The sequence below is a fragment of the Mauremys reevesii genome, linkage group 3 (genome assembly GCF_016161935.1).
Source record: "Mauremys reevesii isolate NIE-2019 linkage group 3, ASM1616193v1, whole genome shotgun sequence".
NCBI classification, from domain to species: Eukaryota; Metazoa; Chordata; order Testudines; family Geoemydidae; genus Mauremys; species Mauremys reevesii.
The window spans coordinates 72,546,039-72,563,113 of record NC_052625.1 but is presented as its reverse complement, the minus strand read 5'-3'; the positions used below and the strand labels follow the sequence as shown (position 1 = coordinate 72,563,113).

At 35.4% G+C, this 17,075-nt stretch overlaps 1 protein-coding gene across 16 annotated transcripts in view; it reads left to right on the top strand.

The window, feature by feature from the left end:
* SDCCAG8 (SHH signaling and ciliogenesis regulator SDCCAG8) overlaps positions 1 to 17,075 on the top strand; it is a 149,954-nt gene that overhangs the window by 63,989 nt on the left and 68,890 nt on the right. For all 16 annotated transcript variants that reach the window (XR_005596239.1, XR_005596242.1, XR_005596241.1 and 13 more), the window contains one exon: positions 6,503 to 6,645. Coding sequence is in view for 9 of the 16 variants with exons in the window: in XM_039530501.1 (XP_039386435.1) it covers positions 6,503 to 6,645 (143 nt within the window). In the remaining 7 variants the exon portion in view is untranslated. The remainder of the gene's footprint in view (positions 1 to 6,502; positions 6,646 to 17,075) is intronic.

The window sequence follows — 17,075 nt, the reverse complement described above, 5'->3', positions numbered from 1 at the left end:
CTTGGCATCCTTTACTTCATCAGTGAATTGGTTTCTAAGTTGCTCTGCCATAATAGTGATGAATTCATCGTAGGTTTGGTGTGTTAAAAAGTTGGTCTTCCTTGAGCCACAATACTGATAATTTTTCAAATGTTTTTTGAGGAAAATTGTAAAATTCACTAAGCTATTCAAGGCAGGTTGAAAAAAAAGTTACCTTTTTGATTTGACAATGGTGACTCATCATGTCCTCTTAGACAGCAGTTTGACCATGGCAACATCATGTCTCACCACTTTCCTCCAATAAGAATACTCCTTTTCAAACTGAGCTGATAACACAGAATCAATTCTTCCAGATAATTTACATCTTTGAACAAACTTACACATTACATGAATATGAGCTTTGGAAGTCTCATGATCAGCAATATGTTTTGCAACGTTTCTCCAATTAGCGTGCCCATCGACAAATGTTTGCTTTTCCTTTACTATGATCAGGAAATAATTTGAATAGTAGACTGCCTTAGTGGTTTCTGAAAAAAATCAACCAAATTCTCATTTCTGTTGTCCCATTTTTCTTCATCCTCAGAAAATGGGACTCATGAAGACCTCTAAATTGCTTTTTGTCCTGCAACCTCATACTCTTTTCTCAAGTTTTCCATATTACTTACTTTTTTCGGTTTATTTACTAAGAATAATTCTATCAGATCTAATTAAACTGATTTTGGCCATAATGCAATGACTTCAGGGTAGGTTTCTTTCCTTAATTCGACAAAATTACCAGTATTTTTTAGTTCCACTGTCAATTCAGAGTCCACTTGTTCAACTTTTGCAGTCATTGTGGTATCCCCACAATTCAGCAAGTGATCAGATAATTCAGATGTTTCCTTGCCCATACTTTTTGATGAATGTACATTATTCAATACTTCAAGCTTTTAAAAATAAGATGACAAACTGTATTTTGCTTAGCTTTGTCTTCTTGCCTCGCCTTCATTTTTTTGCATTTTTGACTGCCAGAATCAGTGTTGCTTCATTGCTAAAAAACTGACCTTGATTTTAGGCAGATTAAAAATGTCTGAAAGAGCAGGGGCGTAGCCACGGTTGGGCCTGGGTGGGCCATGGACCACCCATTTAGATTTATCACAGTTAATGCCGTGTTTTTATCAGGCACTGTAAAAACGGAATTTTTAACCATTACATACTAGTGACAAATCATGGGCATTGTTACAAAGTGCAGGGGAGGGTGCTTTTGTTCAACTGGATAATTGGTCAAGCAGACAGACGTTGATTGGCAAATGATGATTTCCCTTAGTTGCTATTATGCTATTGCCAAGACAGAAAAAAAATGGCAAAGCAAAATTCTTTGCTAGACTAATTTTTTAAAAAAAAAAGTGTTTAGAGCTAAGTTCACAGAATGCAGAAAGCCTGGACTGCTTCGTGACTTGCAACACTTATTAAATTCAGTCATTTGTTAGATTTGTCCTGCATTTTGGGGTCCCCTGTTGTTGGGGTCCCCGTGCCACTGCACAGTTTGTTTCATGGTAAATCCGCCACTGATGTTGAGGTGGTCCTGATTTTTAAGTAGTGTACTGCCTCCAATAATCACACATTCTCTGCAGAAAGACAATCACCACTAAGATATATTTTTTTAAAAAGGATCTTCACTTCTTACTTTATGTCCCTTTGTTTTCATAATTATTAAAGAGACCACAAGACTGAAATATCAAATGAAAAAATACAGTAGATTCATGATGATACCTATATATACATACACACACACACACACACTTAATAGTTTTTTTCTTAACATGTAGCAGTATTTTGTATGTACAGAACTGTTTTTTGGTAAATTTTGTTCATCATTGCACCTCAGATCAAAGGAGATTGGTTTAAGAATTAATGTTATTGGCTTTTTAAAATACATTTGGCTTCTAACCTATTCTTGATTTGTTATAAGGCTTCCAAAGTATTTTTCTGAATTTAGTTCAATGTAGGATTTTATCTTTTATCAGTGGTTAATCATTTTCATTTGTGAAAGATTTCTTTGCCTTTTCTGTCAGCTCTGCAGTTATTCTGAGTTCTATGAAAAACATCTGCTAGCTTAGAAATTTAAAGTTGCAGTTTTCTGCAGACAATAAAGTCTGCATTAATGTGGACAAGAATTATTTTAATTTTGTAATTTGACCTGTTTTGAACAAAATTGTCAATTTTTTTAGAGGTAAAGAGATGTCTAGTTAGTTAAATGGAGAATTTTCACAAAACACTTTGGCATGGTTAAATGAAGATAGTCGGTTGGATTTAATTTGAGAAGAGGCTGTTTTTAAAAAAAAAATTGAGAAATCATTCTTTACATTTTTGTATGAAGTTGCATTTAGTTTACTTCAAGCCCATCTACAGTGTGTTAATGTGAAAATGCCTGTAAGATTGTATAAGGGTTCTTCCCCTATAATCTAATGAATTAGAAGTAAAATGCTTGTTTGCTTTTTAGTATTAGAAGGAAAAGACTGCAAAAGGTACGCGTTTCCTACAAAAAGGGAGATTTAAAACATAAGTACTTGTTGATTAGGATGTCCAAAAGTAGTAATTTACAGAGACAGACCATGTATTGTAGTTTTATATTTTTCCTAAAAAGTTGTTTTTTTCTAGTAAAACTTGATCCTCCTGTTTTTGAATACTATATTATTTTTTGGTTTCATTTATTTGTGGTGTACTGAAATGGCAGTTCTTTTATTGCGTTTTATTCTGTAGTCTTTATACAGACAAAGTTTCTGCTTATGTCAAAGGGAGTTTTAACAATTGAGATGGAAGACAAGATTACATAATGTATATATTTTACATACAAAAATACTTAAAGAATGCTAAAGTTACATTTGTCAAACACTCAGAAGTTGCCTGTGCAATGTTAATGAGGTGAATGTGCATAGGAAGTCTGTGATAGAGCCACGATACATGAGGACGTCCTTTTGTGTTCTTGCAACTCACTGCCTTTTTCTCTGTCTAGCCTGTGGACTGAAAGAAGCAGATATCCTGAAGAAATAATACATGATCATGTAATTAAAAATGGTACCATGATATAAATATACAATCAGGTCAAATTAAGGTTTCATAAACATGATTATCATAAAAAAATTCCAAATGTGAAAGATTAACGGCCTGCTTTTGATTCTGCACTACTATGTGAGTGAGCTCAAATAGCAACCACTGCTTGCAGTTCCATGGATTGGAGAGGGCAAAACTTCCTCCCCCTTAAGTTACTCATAAAACGCTTGGGAACCAAGATTTAACACTAAAAGAATAAACACTCTCTCTCTCTCTTTACAGACACATTTATGATTATAACTGCACTTCCTGATGATCAAATATAAGTTCTAATTTTGTAAAGGGATGTATTATTTTTTGTACTACACTAATACACTTTGACCTCTGCTAAAATGCTATCATCACTTCCCCATTACTTCACACCTTGCCTCCTTTAGTTTAAAGTCCCTTTTAAGCACATCAGATTCAAGTTCCTTGACCTTCAAAGTTTTTTACAAAATGTTGTCACCACCTACATCTGCTTTCAGTTCTCCCTTACTCTCTTCCCATATCTTTCTCCTCATGTTTTCCTTATCCCAGAGCTTGACTGTATGACAAGCCAGGGTCTGACTCAACGGAGCAGTAGTTTGCCACATATTAACTCACCATATGGACCCTACTACCGTGCACTAAAAGTTCCATAATGTGCTTTGACATACTGCTGTTTGAAACCAGACTACAACATTGCGCTAGGAATGTGCATCAGCAGGGTCTGTATGGACACTTTGTGCATGACACACTGGCATGCACTAGAATTTACGCCCCAGCTTGTGTACACAAACACAACATGTGGACTGGGTTTGTAACTTGGAGGGAGGAGGGGAGACCATTTACAGGAGTTGCCCAGTACGCAAACACATCACAACCATAGATAAAGGTACCTTTCAGATCACCCTTATACACTGGACCAAGTGTCCTCAGAATCGATTGGACTGATGCACAGCCGGTTTATAATATGAAACAATCATATCTTTCACTATTGTGTAAAGTGGCCTCAAGATATGTAATATGCTATATTTCAGAAATAGTACCAGAAACTACTGGCTGAATTATTGGACCAAACTACTTAATGGTATTTGTGGTTTGGATGGTACTCCTTTTAAGGTGTTGATACACAGCAATAAATGAGGGTTTGTTTTTTTGTTAATCAAGCCTTCATTGTGCTTGGATGAGAACAAGCTCATTGAGACGTAATCCAAATAAGTTTGGAGATACTTTAGGATCTCTAATTGCACGGGTGCTTTTGGTGTTCGGGGTACCTTTTTATTCTTTCTTTTCGCTGTGATGTAACTGTTTCTGACGTGAACTTTTCCAGCCTTATCCAGTCCTTTGTGGGTTACTACAATGCTGTCTACATGGGAACCCACTTGGGAACCCACTTGGAAACTACAGGTGACACAGACTGTTGTAGTATGCCTGCTTACTGCTGAATATTTTGGGGAGAATATTGTGTCAGTACTTCAGACTATACTGGCTCCCTGACTGCTTCTGGTTGGAAGTCATGGGCATATATTGATCTTTAAAGCCTCACCAGAGGTACATTGTTTGGGTCCCAGCTACTTTGACAACCTGCTTTTCTCTTTCTGCATCCTCATGACAATTGAGATCAGCTGATGCGTTTTTACCTTCAATTCCTTGATTTGAACATCTGGCAGATGGAGGCAGAGCATTTTCAACAGAGGTCCCTTTACTTTGGAATTTGTTTCCCACTTTGGTCCGACAGAACCTGAGCCTATTTACCTTCAGGAGACAGTTTAAAGCCCATCTGTTCACTTAGGCTTTTCCCTGAGAGAGTGATGATAGGCTGTGTTTGTTTATAGTTGGAAAATAGAGGTTTTAAAATATTTAGCTGACGTTTGTCAACTAAGTTTTGTTGTTTTTTTTTCTTCATGGCCGTTCATGAATAATTTTTTTAAAATAAAAGGTATGTTGCAGGAGTGTTGCTTACCTCTGAAGATGGGGAAGAACTCAGGCAAAAAAATAAATAGGATTAGTGAAAACAAACATTAATGAACTGCTGTTGCTAACTAGACTAGAACATAGTGAATCTGTTCAGACTTTCATTCTATCGTACTTAAATGTGCCCTTTGGAAATGAGAAAAATTAAGATTTTTTTAAAACGCATACTTACCATCTAAAAAATGTTACTGGTACAATACATTACTTACACTGAATACCTACAATACACTGAATTAATTTATTATGATTTCCCAGTTTCTACATATTTTGAGTTTAAACAGTAAAACTTGCTTCTAGTTTATTTTGTATACTTTCAGGAAATGAAAAATATTGCATGGAAACATTTAGACAGATTTTAATCTGATTTTCCTTTATGAAACATCATTGGAACACTTAAACAAAAACTAATTTCAACAAACTAGAATATAACTCCTAACAAGAAAGTAATGTTTTGTTAGAAATGCAAAAGGACTGTGTTAAGAAAAAAATGCTTTACACACCGATACCTTTTGTTGGATGTGGATAATGAAGGTGTTTCAGGAGTTCATATTGATACTGGAATACGTTCCTTTTTATTTAAGGTATTTGAATATTTAAGTAAACTGGAGAAGAATGTTAGTGGAAAGTGCGATAGTGTGGCATAAAGGTACCTGTATAAGTGTTTAAATACTGAACGAAGTTTTGCTACGAAAGGTATTTTCTGTTTTGGAAGAAGGGATAGTTCTTTTAGTATTTTGAGATAGTTTAATGTAGTACGTTTATTTCTCTTTGAAAATTTTATGTGCCTAGAGACATGCAAAGGGCTTACAATATATACACTAGAAACTAAAACCCCAATCCTGCAAAACATGCACATGCTTAAATTTAGCACATCAGTAGTCTAGCTATCTTTAACTGGACTGTTTAAGTACTTAACATTAAGTAGGTGTGTGTGACCTAGATATGTGAAGAAGGCAACAAGATTTGATAGTGGTCAGCATTTTACATGATCAGGCCCCACAAATAAGAGCTCTTTTAAATGAGTACAAATGGTAAGAAACACCTTAATGCCTTTTAAAGTGCAATATGAAGTGAATACAAATCAGATGTAGTTTTTTTAAATAAGCTGATTGAGCAGACAGAGCACATTGGAACTAAAATGTTATGGGGGGCATTCTTGTACAAGAATATTCATGGGGAACATTTTTGTACAAGAATATTATCAAGGTTCATGTTGACATATCTGTTTGCATAGGCTTAATATTTTTAATAAGAAAAACATGGTGAAATAAGATATTAATAAAAGAAATGAGCTTTGATACTTCAAATTACTTCCTTTCATTTCCTTGTTTCTTTATTAAACTTTATGTTTACGCACCAAAGAACTCCGTTCCTTTTTCATTAAATGAAATCATGCTTTATTTTGCTAATAACTTTTGATCACATAAGGTAGATTGTCTTACATTTTAAAAATATATGTAGGTAAATTTTATTTTCTTATATATTTTTAAAGGAAATAGAGAAATTGGGATTAGAGCTGAATGAAAACAAACTGCGTTTGGAACAAGCACAGCAGAATGCAGCGAGAGCCAAAGACGAGTGCCTAAAACTGACAGAACTGCTGGGTAAATCTGAGCACCAACTGCACCTCACCAGGTACCCCTTATCTTATTACATGCCACAGCACCAATTTCATTCTGCTAATTTTTGCCACAGGCTTCCCCACAGTTGTTGCAGATATTCATAATCATTCACTGCATGCATTGCTTTCAGGCATTTTAGGAGAAGTGAAGATGTGGTAAATAAAGCATCCATTTACCTAAATTATGATCTTTCAAAAAGCCAAAATACATTTATTAAATAAAAAGTCTGTAAGCACCAAACTGTATAGCATCTATCGGTTTAGAAACTCTACTGCTTCAAATTTATGAATTTAGGGTATTGTGACATGACATAATGTAAATACTTACTGATGTCAGTTATGAAGCTGTAGTTCATCTGAGATTAAACAGTCTACATAATTTAACACTCTAGGAATATAGGGAGAGATTCAGGACAGATCCATGAGAATAGCATTTCTATCGTTTGCCTCAGTGCAAATAATAAGATTGTGTGACACAAACATATTTCTTTCAATCTGGGCTCTTTATAGGCTTATTCCATCATTGAACATAAACTACCAACCTACACTTAATTCTTACTTTTAGACCTGTAGAGAAAATTCCAGAGTGGCAACTTGCTGATCATTAATTCCATCTTGAATTTCAGTAACTGTTAAAATGTATCTTTTTGCTAAATACACAGCTGCTTCTTTTAATCTTTTGTATCACTTTTATCTGTTGGTAAACATCCAGGGTCAGATTTCAGGCCCTTACTCAGTCCTAAATTAGACACAAAACCTCACTGGAGTCAATATAAATTTACCTGAATAACAGCCTCAGATTTTGGCTAATTGACAGTGAGTATTCACACTCCTAGTCTAATCCTGCAGCCACTGAATTTAGTGAGAATTTTATCATTGATTTAAATGACAGAAGAATTGGATCCAATGTAAACTTTCTAAATTCATTTAATCAATCTTTTACTCAGCTAAATTTCAGTGTTATTCAGAGTACGGTAGTTTAACAGATGGAAGAAAGCACCACAATAACAGCCTGTATTCAGAGAAAAAAATATGCTAGAGGTTGATGAACTTGAAAAAAGTTTTGGGTGAGTTGTTAAGATATCTAAAGTTTGGATTTAGCAGAACTTCCTTAATAATGATTTGTTGTGATAGTTAACCAAATGGTTTACCAAGCTCCGTTTTAGCAAAAGACTGATCATGCATGATAAAGCTGTGTGATATCTTTGAGAAAATCCACATAACACATATTTTCTGTGAAAATCGTTAACTCTGTTAATAATACAGATTAATAACTATAAATTTAACATGGTTCAACACTTAAATCTGGGTGCATAATGTCAAAAAGATTCAGGTAGCTGTTTAATTACAGACATTTTAGTATCTGACTTAGCGTATACAATCTGGCCTTTTGTTTATAAAATAAAAAGTATGCTCATGCTGACTTAGTACATAGTTCTAACTTCATTATAAAAAGGGAAATATAAGGGCTAAATCTTCCCCTTAAAAGTCACCAAATTCTATAATTATCTGTTCTGTATAGGTTCTGTTACCACCCTTATAGGGTGGCCAGGTGTCTGGTTTTCAAATGGAAAGCCTGGTCGAAAAGGGGACCTGACGGTGTCCAGTCACATCTACTGACCAGACACCCAAAGTCCAGTTACTGCAGGCAGGAAGGTGCCAGGTCATCACCTGTGCCAGCCCCTACTCAAGTGGGGCCGCCTTCTACCTGTGTCTGGCAGCTGCAGCTCCCAGCCCGGACTCTGCATACGAGTCCCTCGCGACTGGGACGGGCAGAGGGAGGAAGTGGAAAACCAATAAATCATGAGAAGAGGGAGGAAGAGGAGCGACTAGGGGGTGGGGCCTTCAGGGAAGGGGTGGGGTGGGGCGAGGCCTTGGGGGAACAGGCACAGCAGGGGCGGGGCCTCAGGGGGCGGGGGAGGTGGGGCAGGGAAAGTTCCAGCACTCCTGCCGGAGTGTCCGGTTTTAAATTTACAAATTTGACACAGTAGCATCTGACAGCCGTCCAGTAGTGTATTAAGTGATGTTACTAATGTTGGTCAGGTATAGACAGGAAAAAGCAGCCACTCTTTCTTCCTCCGAGTTGTACCCGCTCTCCATGCCACTTCTGTCCCTCTCACTGTAGCATCACATCCTGCCAGAATAGGTCTCTTAATAAGTGAAGGAGCAGATATGGCTGTGAAAGTCCCGCTTTCAGATCTTTCATTGAAGGCACTAAATCTCTTATGGTGTTCCCATGTTGAGTCCAGTAATTGTTTAGTAATATGGTACACACAGTATTTTAGTTAAATACTTTTGATTCTTGCTCATCTCAGCCCATGGGGAAGGGTAAATTGCATTCCCTTTCATATGCAGGAGCAGCCGTGCCAACAGAGGCATTCATCCCAGGGGTGTTGGCAGTATTGCTGCTATCCTTCCCTGGGGGTTCTGCCAAAGAGAATAGCTTTTAAGTTCTAGAGCCCTGTCTTTGGAAGGATGTTGAGAAGATGCACTGATTTAGTGCATCTCAAGTGTCCTGGCCTTGCCCTTTTCTAGCTGTCTCCATCTACTTTCTGGACTAAACTAGCTAGCCAGCTCTATGCCTCCTAGTAGAACTGGAGGTGTGGCTGGCTTGTTCCCACTGTGGCTAGTCTTTCTGCTACCATGAATCCATAGCCAAGTTTCCTCTGGCAGAAGCTAGAGGAATCCAAAGCGTTAAGTAGGCCTAGTAGTCTTCTGCTTTGTTGCTAAAATAACCCATTATTAAACAGAAGATTAGTGAAGTATTAAAGAACATCAGTCTAGGTATTTTGAATGTAAAGAAGAGTAAAAAAATATAAAATGTCTAATTTAAGTATTGGAAAATTAGAAAGTAAATATTATAGATCAGTTGGATTAAATGAGAACATGCAATCCAGGCCTGAAGGGGGGGGAGGGAATTATCCTCCGAGCTGTTTCTGTTTTTTTGCAGGGAAAACTTGTCACCCACCACCTCCTGCCCCCCAAAATCCACTTTCTAAACACTGGTTTGATATAGACCAATTAAACTGCCTATCAGCTAAAGAAATATACCTGTTAAAATAGTAATTATTAGACTATTTATTTATTTGTCTCTTGCATATCACCTTTGCTTCTGGATCTCTGTAATGTGTGTTTACTTACATTGGAAGTACAGCTTTCTTAGAAATCCTGGATGTTTAGTTAATGCACATATTTTTGTTCCTTGAATCCAGTTCATAATTCCAACTTCTGTATTTGGAAATGAAAGAAAAAATATGGCATTATTGCTGACCTTGAACAATAACCATTGTAATCTTGCATACAACATTGGCCCTCTTCTCCCTGCGTTTACAGCTTCACCATAATGTGACTTTAACAAATTTGTTTTAAGCGCTATGTGGTTATGAAATAGTAATTAAGGTCCAATATCTCACCTGTTGAATTCCAATCTGCATTTTCATGTGAGAACTGCTATAGGAAGAAAACATGGGCCTAATGTTGCCTCAGTGAAATCAATGGCAGGATTTACTAGATCAATTTACTAGACCAGGATTGGACCCTGCTACATGCACCATGCCATCTGAATGCTTGATTTGCAGCTTTCAAAAGGCATGAAGCATTCAGGCCTGTTAGTCTGTGACAGAATTATTGCCAAAATCATATTGGTACTATAGTTGTGGGGATCAAACAGAAGACACAATATGATAATCAGAATGATCTGATTTTAAAATGTCATTTAATTTATTGAAATAATTATTTCACTCTTCTTGAGTAACTGAAAGATGAGTCTGAAATCTCTCTATCATTACACAAAACAACTAAAAGTTAATATTTGTGCTTCAGTTGCAGTTCTGTCTCTTAAGAAGTGGTTCCTAATTCCTATCCAAGAGAAGCTACACAAATTCAAGGAAGTGACGTGAAGAAAATATTGGGCTTAGTTCTCTTTTGTTTTTAAGTCTGATATTTCTTTCACTCTGTTGGTTCATTGTTTCTCCTCTCAAATCATGGCAATCAGAAATGTTTATGATAGTATCAGAACAGACTCATGTCATCTCAAATTTTGCTGGGAGAGAGAATTAAAGCAGAGACTCATATTTACTACTTTTTTGCAGTCATTGCTGGTAGTGTTGGATGTCAACTTTGTAAATGAGGAAACATTACTTGAATAATATAAGTGTCACCCATGCTTTTAAGTCCAATAATGTGTGACCGCCCAGGCTAATTTGAATGTCTGGGTTGCTCTTTAAAGATCACATATTTGTAGATGTTTATATTGCAGTGATGGCGGTTGGTGTTTGTAGTCTCTCTGTACTTCTCTGAGGAAAAATGTACATAATATGATTGAAATAGCACCAAAATATTTGATGACAAAATATCTTCAGAAAGTAACACATTTGAAGAAAATGTCTTTTAGGGCATACAGTTGTTTTCAGCAGTGCTGTGGCCTTTGTGGCTTCAAATAGCTACAGTACATCAATGCTTCTAGTAGCCTCTAGCGAGTTTTCAACAGCTCCATTGGCATTAACTGCAATCTATGTATAATAAATAAGGTACATAAATTAAACCTACCATTCTACCTCCGGGTTCTTGTGACATTATTAAATTGCTAGAGCTTTGCTGTCATGGCTTATGATGTCACCAGAATTCCTTGCTAGAATTACAGCCTGTTTGTAATCTATATTTAGGCTATATTATTCTTTATATTATAAAGCATAATCTGACTTGTCTATTTACAGCAGAAGTCTCATGCTGCTACTCACTATCCTTTATTAAAGCTGTACAAAACCTAGTATCAGCTGTGTTGATTTCAAAGTAATATCTGTTAGTTATCAGCAGAATTATTTAGTGTGTTGCCTTTTATTCAGCAATTTTAGAACATCAGAAGCAGTCTCCTATTGATGATAGATGAGGAATGCTAATGAGATTTCATTTTTAGTATTAATGGACACTGTTAATTAGTAGCAGTGGACAGTCTCTCATTTTTCTAAACTACTTATTTTCTAGTCTAATGAATATAGCAAAAACACCAATATATGGAAAAAATAGCCAAAAAAAAGCTTAATTTTAAACATGTTATATGCTGTTTGTTTTGTATGAACAGCTTTATCTATTAAAAATAGTGTAGGAAGGAGTAATAACATGAAACAACTCATATAACTAATAAACTTTCAAATTCTGTTTCATATGTTTAATTTTCATTAAATGTAGGTATAGTTGTGACTGTGGTGTTGTGATTCAGTCAACATTTATTTCTATCTGTTTTTCATATACAAAGGCATTGGGATGCCAGAAAATAAACTGTTAACGGAGAATTAACTTCTTTGGCATGCTTTCATACTTATCTTCCAAATTAAAGAAAATGAAATGGGCAGAAGCAGAGTGTAGATTACCTCCTTTTTGTCAAAAATGGTGGGAATTTGAAAATTAATAATAAAAAAGGGAACAGATGCAGTAACATGCCAGAGGGAGATTAATGTGGAGAGTAAAATCTGTGAGCAACAAAACTGAAGCAAACTGAATCAGTGGGAGGTGGTTGTACAATCAAAATCAGGATAAAAGAGAAATTACAAACAACCCTGCACTTGTCAAAGTAGTAGTAATGAAATCCTGACTCTGCCAGCAGTGAGAACCTGTGTTAGCACTTTGGGGTAAGGATGGTAGCTGGGTGCCAGGTAGGAGGGCAGTGTTAGGTTGCTGGGCAGCAGCCATCTTGTGTAGAACAGATGGCACTGAAAGCTGGCAGGGGAGGGGCTCCTTAGCAGAACTAATCAGACAGTAACAGATAGGGCAGCTGGGAAGACTGACCACAGAGAGGGAAGCTGCAGGGTAGCTACAGAGCTCCATGATGTTTACAGTGGTGTGCCCATTGGTCTGAGATAAGACCTTGCAATGTCTTTTTACTGCAGAAAGTACACAAACTTTATTTAACAAAATAATTTATCTGATCAGTCTACAATAAAAGGAATGTATCAACTCATTGCTGAGCTAATTTTGTGGCAACATTGCATTTTGAACCTTTGCTACCAAGAAATTTTGTGTGGCATAACCCTTGCAAAAATAAAAATATACCATCAGGCATGTCACACACAATCATAAGTTTGTGTTCCATATTTTAATAATATACACAATGAAAGAATTGAAGATAAATATACAGATATCCACACATTAATCTGGAGAGTGATCCTCCTGGCAGACCCCTACTTCCATTGATGTTAATGAGTTGTTGGCATTCAACACCTTGCAGTATTGGGTTCTTCAGTTGAATTAAATATTTTATGATATTTTACCATGTGTTTGATTTTGTTCAGGAGGAGCCATTTCCTTCCTTATAAGTGATACCCTATGGGAACTGAATTAAGGTCCTAGTCCTGTAACCTTCAGTCACATGAGTAAATTTTACTCAAGTAAGTAGTACCACTAGCATCAGTAGAACTACTCACAAGAGTAATAGTTATCCCTGTGCATAAGAATTGCGAAATCAGGCCCTGAGATAGCAACTGTCAGCTTGAAAGAGAAATGGAAACAGAATTGTAACACGGAAGACAAAATAACCCAAGTACTGTATAATGAAAAAGAACTGACTGACTTATTGTATAGTATTATTAACTAGTTTAGTTGATCATGATATAAAATAAAAAAAAAATCAGATATACAGTTGGGTTGTGGATGCTGAGCTCATCTTTTAACAAAGAAATCTACATCTGTTTTAGAACTTGTATATCTCTCTTTTACAGTAGGTTTATAGCTTGGCTCAATTACTCATTTTGAGTGGGGAGGGGAGGAAACATTACCGGGATTTGAAATAGGTGGTATAACATGGCCATATGCTATTTATGCAGCAGTTTCTGCAATAAATCTAATTTGGTGCTGTCAAAAAAAATTAGACTTATTTGATATAGCAGCACATTAGTAAATGATTGTGGTAGATTTGAAAGTTGTCATTCACTCTGCTTACTTGTAACAGAATCTTGCAAAGCCTTTTTTTTTCTTTTTCCCCGAGCAACTCTATGAAAATTTCTCAGTTCTTTGTCCTGCAGCTGTAGAAACTGAAATATTTCTACAACTGAAAAGAAGGTCTTGCTTTAAGGTAATTGTGGAAGGGGGTGGAAGAATGAATAACCTCTCTTAGCAATTATATGAATGTATAGGCAGAAAAATCAATAAAACAGAGGGGGGAAAAGCTAGATCTCTCCCTTGCCTACAGATTTTTCTAGTGCAGCTGAAATTGTTTATCTCATTATACAGTATGTAGATAAATTAGCTGCTCTGAGTTATTATAGAAGGTAAAATATTTTACCTGCCATCATAAGACCATATGCTGCTTTATAAAGACTAATATTGAATGATTTGAAATAAATCGGCTGTGTCTTCTTCTGGCAGTGCCTTTTAGAAATTGCATTACCAGTTTATTTAATAATAAGCAGTCAAGATAATACATGATTGTTTAAATACCCTTACATTTAACCATGTACAAATACTGTTTAAGGTATATGTTGTGAGTATTCAAATGTTATTAACAAAGTTGTAAGAGAAAACAAAAATAAGGTCAATATAAACATGGGGTTAGCAAGGAATCCACCATCATGTCAGTTAATTAGGGAAAAGAAAAGCTTTATAACATCACCTATTTTCCTTTTCTCTTCATTTAAAAAAATGTTTTTTAAAAACCTTGCTGATTGTTGTTTAATCTGATTTGTTGCTCTACCATGCAAGTTTCTTAAAAGAAAGTCAGTGATATGTTTTCGGATTCCCATTTTAATTACATTCAATATTTACTTTGTAGTGTTTAAACTGCCACTGGACAAAAGAGAATTTTACTAATGATTTCATCTTTTATACAACGAATCAGGCTGTTAAAGTAACCAAGTTGTTTCTGCAAATAGAGTGTATTTACACTGGTAGCAGGTAACAGTACTTGCAGCACTTCTGAGCAAGCAATGTAATTCAGAAATAATACAAATGAGATTAGCCAATGATTACAAGAAAATTTTTAAAAGTATTTTTAAATGTCTTTTTTTTAAAAGGAATATTTATCATTGAGAACTCATCTGTTAAGGAAGTTTATAGATTAATATCAATATACATTTACTTTGGACTAATTCAATCAATTTTTTAAAATAACTATTGGGAATGGAATAATATGATTTTTTTTAATTTAAAAAAAAATCTTTTAGAAGAATGTATCCAAGCCTGCTAGATTTTATACTAATTTTGAAATTAACTGATTCTGATTTATGTTAGAGACCAGCACTTGTTTTCTCTAGTACATGTGAAAGACTGTTTTAAGGAAGTTGCAAATGTGTTTTCTCTATAAAGGTTTGATTTTTATAATGCTAATTTTAACCATTTTGAAAGCTGCACCATGCTTTTTTAAATACAACCAGTTATTTTCTTTATGGTCAGTAACAATATTTCTTTTTCTCTCCTGTGTCAGGATCCAATCCTGAAGTCATTAGGTAATAAGGGCTTCAACATGGACCCAAAGGGTTTGCCACTCACTGAAGTCTGTGATAAAACTCTCATTCACTTGAATGGGTGCAGGATTGGACACGTAATTTTGTAAAATTTGACATTTAGGAACATCATGTTACATGTTGTCTCTTATGTAAAACGCTTCCACAGTGGGGGAGAAATTAGCTGGAAATATCTACAGCTTTGGCTATCTCATTGTCTTACCACATCCTCACCTCAGTCAGTTAAAGCCAGTGTGACTGAGTTCGCTAGGAGCAAGAGTGAACTCGCTGAACTAAACCAACATGCTGCTATTGGTTGTCACTCTGCTTCTGGCATTCTGAAATTCTAAGAGCATTTTTGCAGAAATTAGGAGGAGGAGTTCTGACTTCTTCCCCTGGCTGGCCTTGACAATTGTTCTTCAGAGCTTGAATCACAAAGTAGGGGTGGGGAGGAATATGAGTTGCTATGCAATTAGGTGGGATGTTGCTGTGTGCTCCTCTTGCCCCTCAGGTCCCTTTTTACAAATTTCTAACATTTTTGTTCTCCTCCATGTAACACTGTAGAGGAAAAAATAAGGACCCCTAGAAATAAGATGGAAAAAGAATCATTAGATCACAGAGAACAGAGTAGTCCCCCAACAAACGATGTATCTGATATTAAATTGATACTATTTGGCTAACTATGTTTAGTATTAATTTGTCATAATACTATACAAGACTTTATTTCTTAAACTTTGAGTAAAATTCAGACCTAATGTAACCAGATGTAACTCCATTTCAGCTAATGAGGTTGTATTTGCTTACATAGATCCTGAATTTATCCATGAAAGTTTAACACCTGATTTTTTTTTTATTTTTTTTTTTTTACCTTTAGGAAACTGAATAAAATGTTTGGTTCATTATAATTACAGGTGATAAAATGCTTTTTAAAACTTTTTTGGGCACAGCTTTTTTCCTTTTGAGCGAATTTTCTGTTTCTTAAAGAATACCTGAATTACATGTTGTGAAGGATATTTCTTATTCCAGAAGAATGAGACTATCTAAGAGACTAGTTAATAATTCAGTTGTATGTGGTTATCAGAATCTATTTATGAAAAGAGGGATGAGTGCATTAATAGCTACACATAATGGATCCTGTTGACAGTATAATGTTTATCTCTATCTTGACCCAAAATTATTATTATTATTATTTACAATTCTAATTTTATGTACAGACAGTATTGTAGTAGAGAGATGGATATGCATCTTGCACAAGGACAGAAAGTGAGAAAATTATGTTTTCAGGCTTCAGTTTAACAATTATTTATAAAAGTGCTGTATTTTTAACATCTCTATATAAGAGCTTAAAAGAACAATTATTTCAAGGTACTGTTTGTTAAAAGTAATATAACAATTGATGTGGGACATTTTTGGATATTTAAAATAATTTGATTGAACTTTCTTATCCTGCTGTTCCCTTCTCCCTAACTCAGTTTTAGTAAATACTTTTGCCTCAAATTTTGCTGATCTTCAGCACAAATTTTCTTTTAAGGTGGAATTTGGAATTTTTGTTTAATTGTAAATCTTCTATTTATAAAGCCTTTACTATTTTGTCTTTCGTTATAACTAGAAAATATTTAGAGCATTTGTACCAATCTTTTGCGTGTTTAAAAAAAAGATGTATGAAGAGACATAGTTGTTGTTAAAATAGTCTTATATTTTTCCTCCACATTATTATCTGCCTATACCCAAAAGTAATTTTCACAAACACATTACTGTACAGAGCTTCTTATTCTTCTGGTTAGCAGAAGTAGATTTAAATCCATACCGACAGTTCATTTGACAATGACCTTGAGGGGCTTTGCTTCTTGAAGAAGAAAGCAGAAGCTTGCAGTAAACAAAGTTCACTTCTGACAGATGGATTGAATGACAGAAAGGTTGCGAGTGCCAGAATAGCCCTGGCAGAGGAGGAAATGTTCAGTGGAATCCAACAGGAGAGGAGGTGTGAACAGGTGCAGGGTTGCTGACGGAAG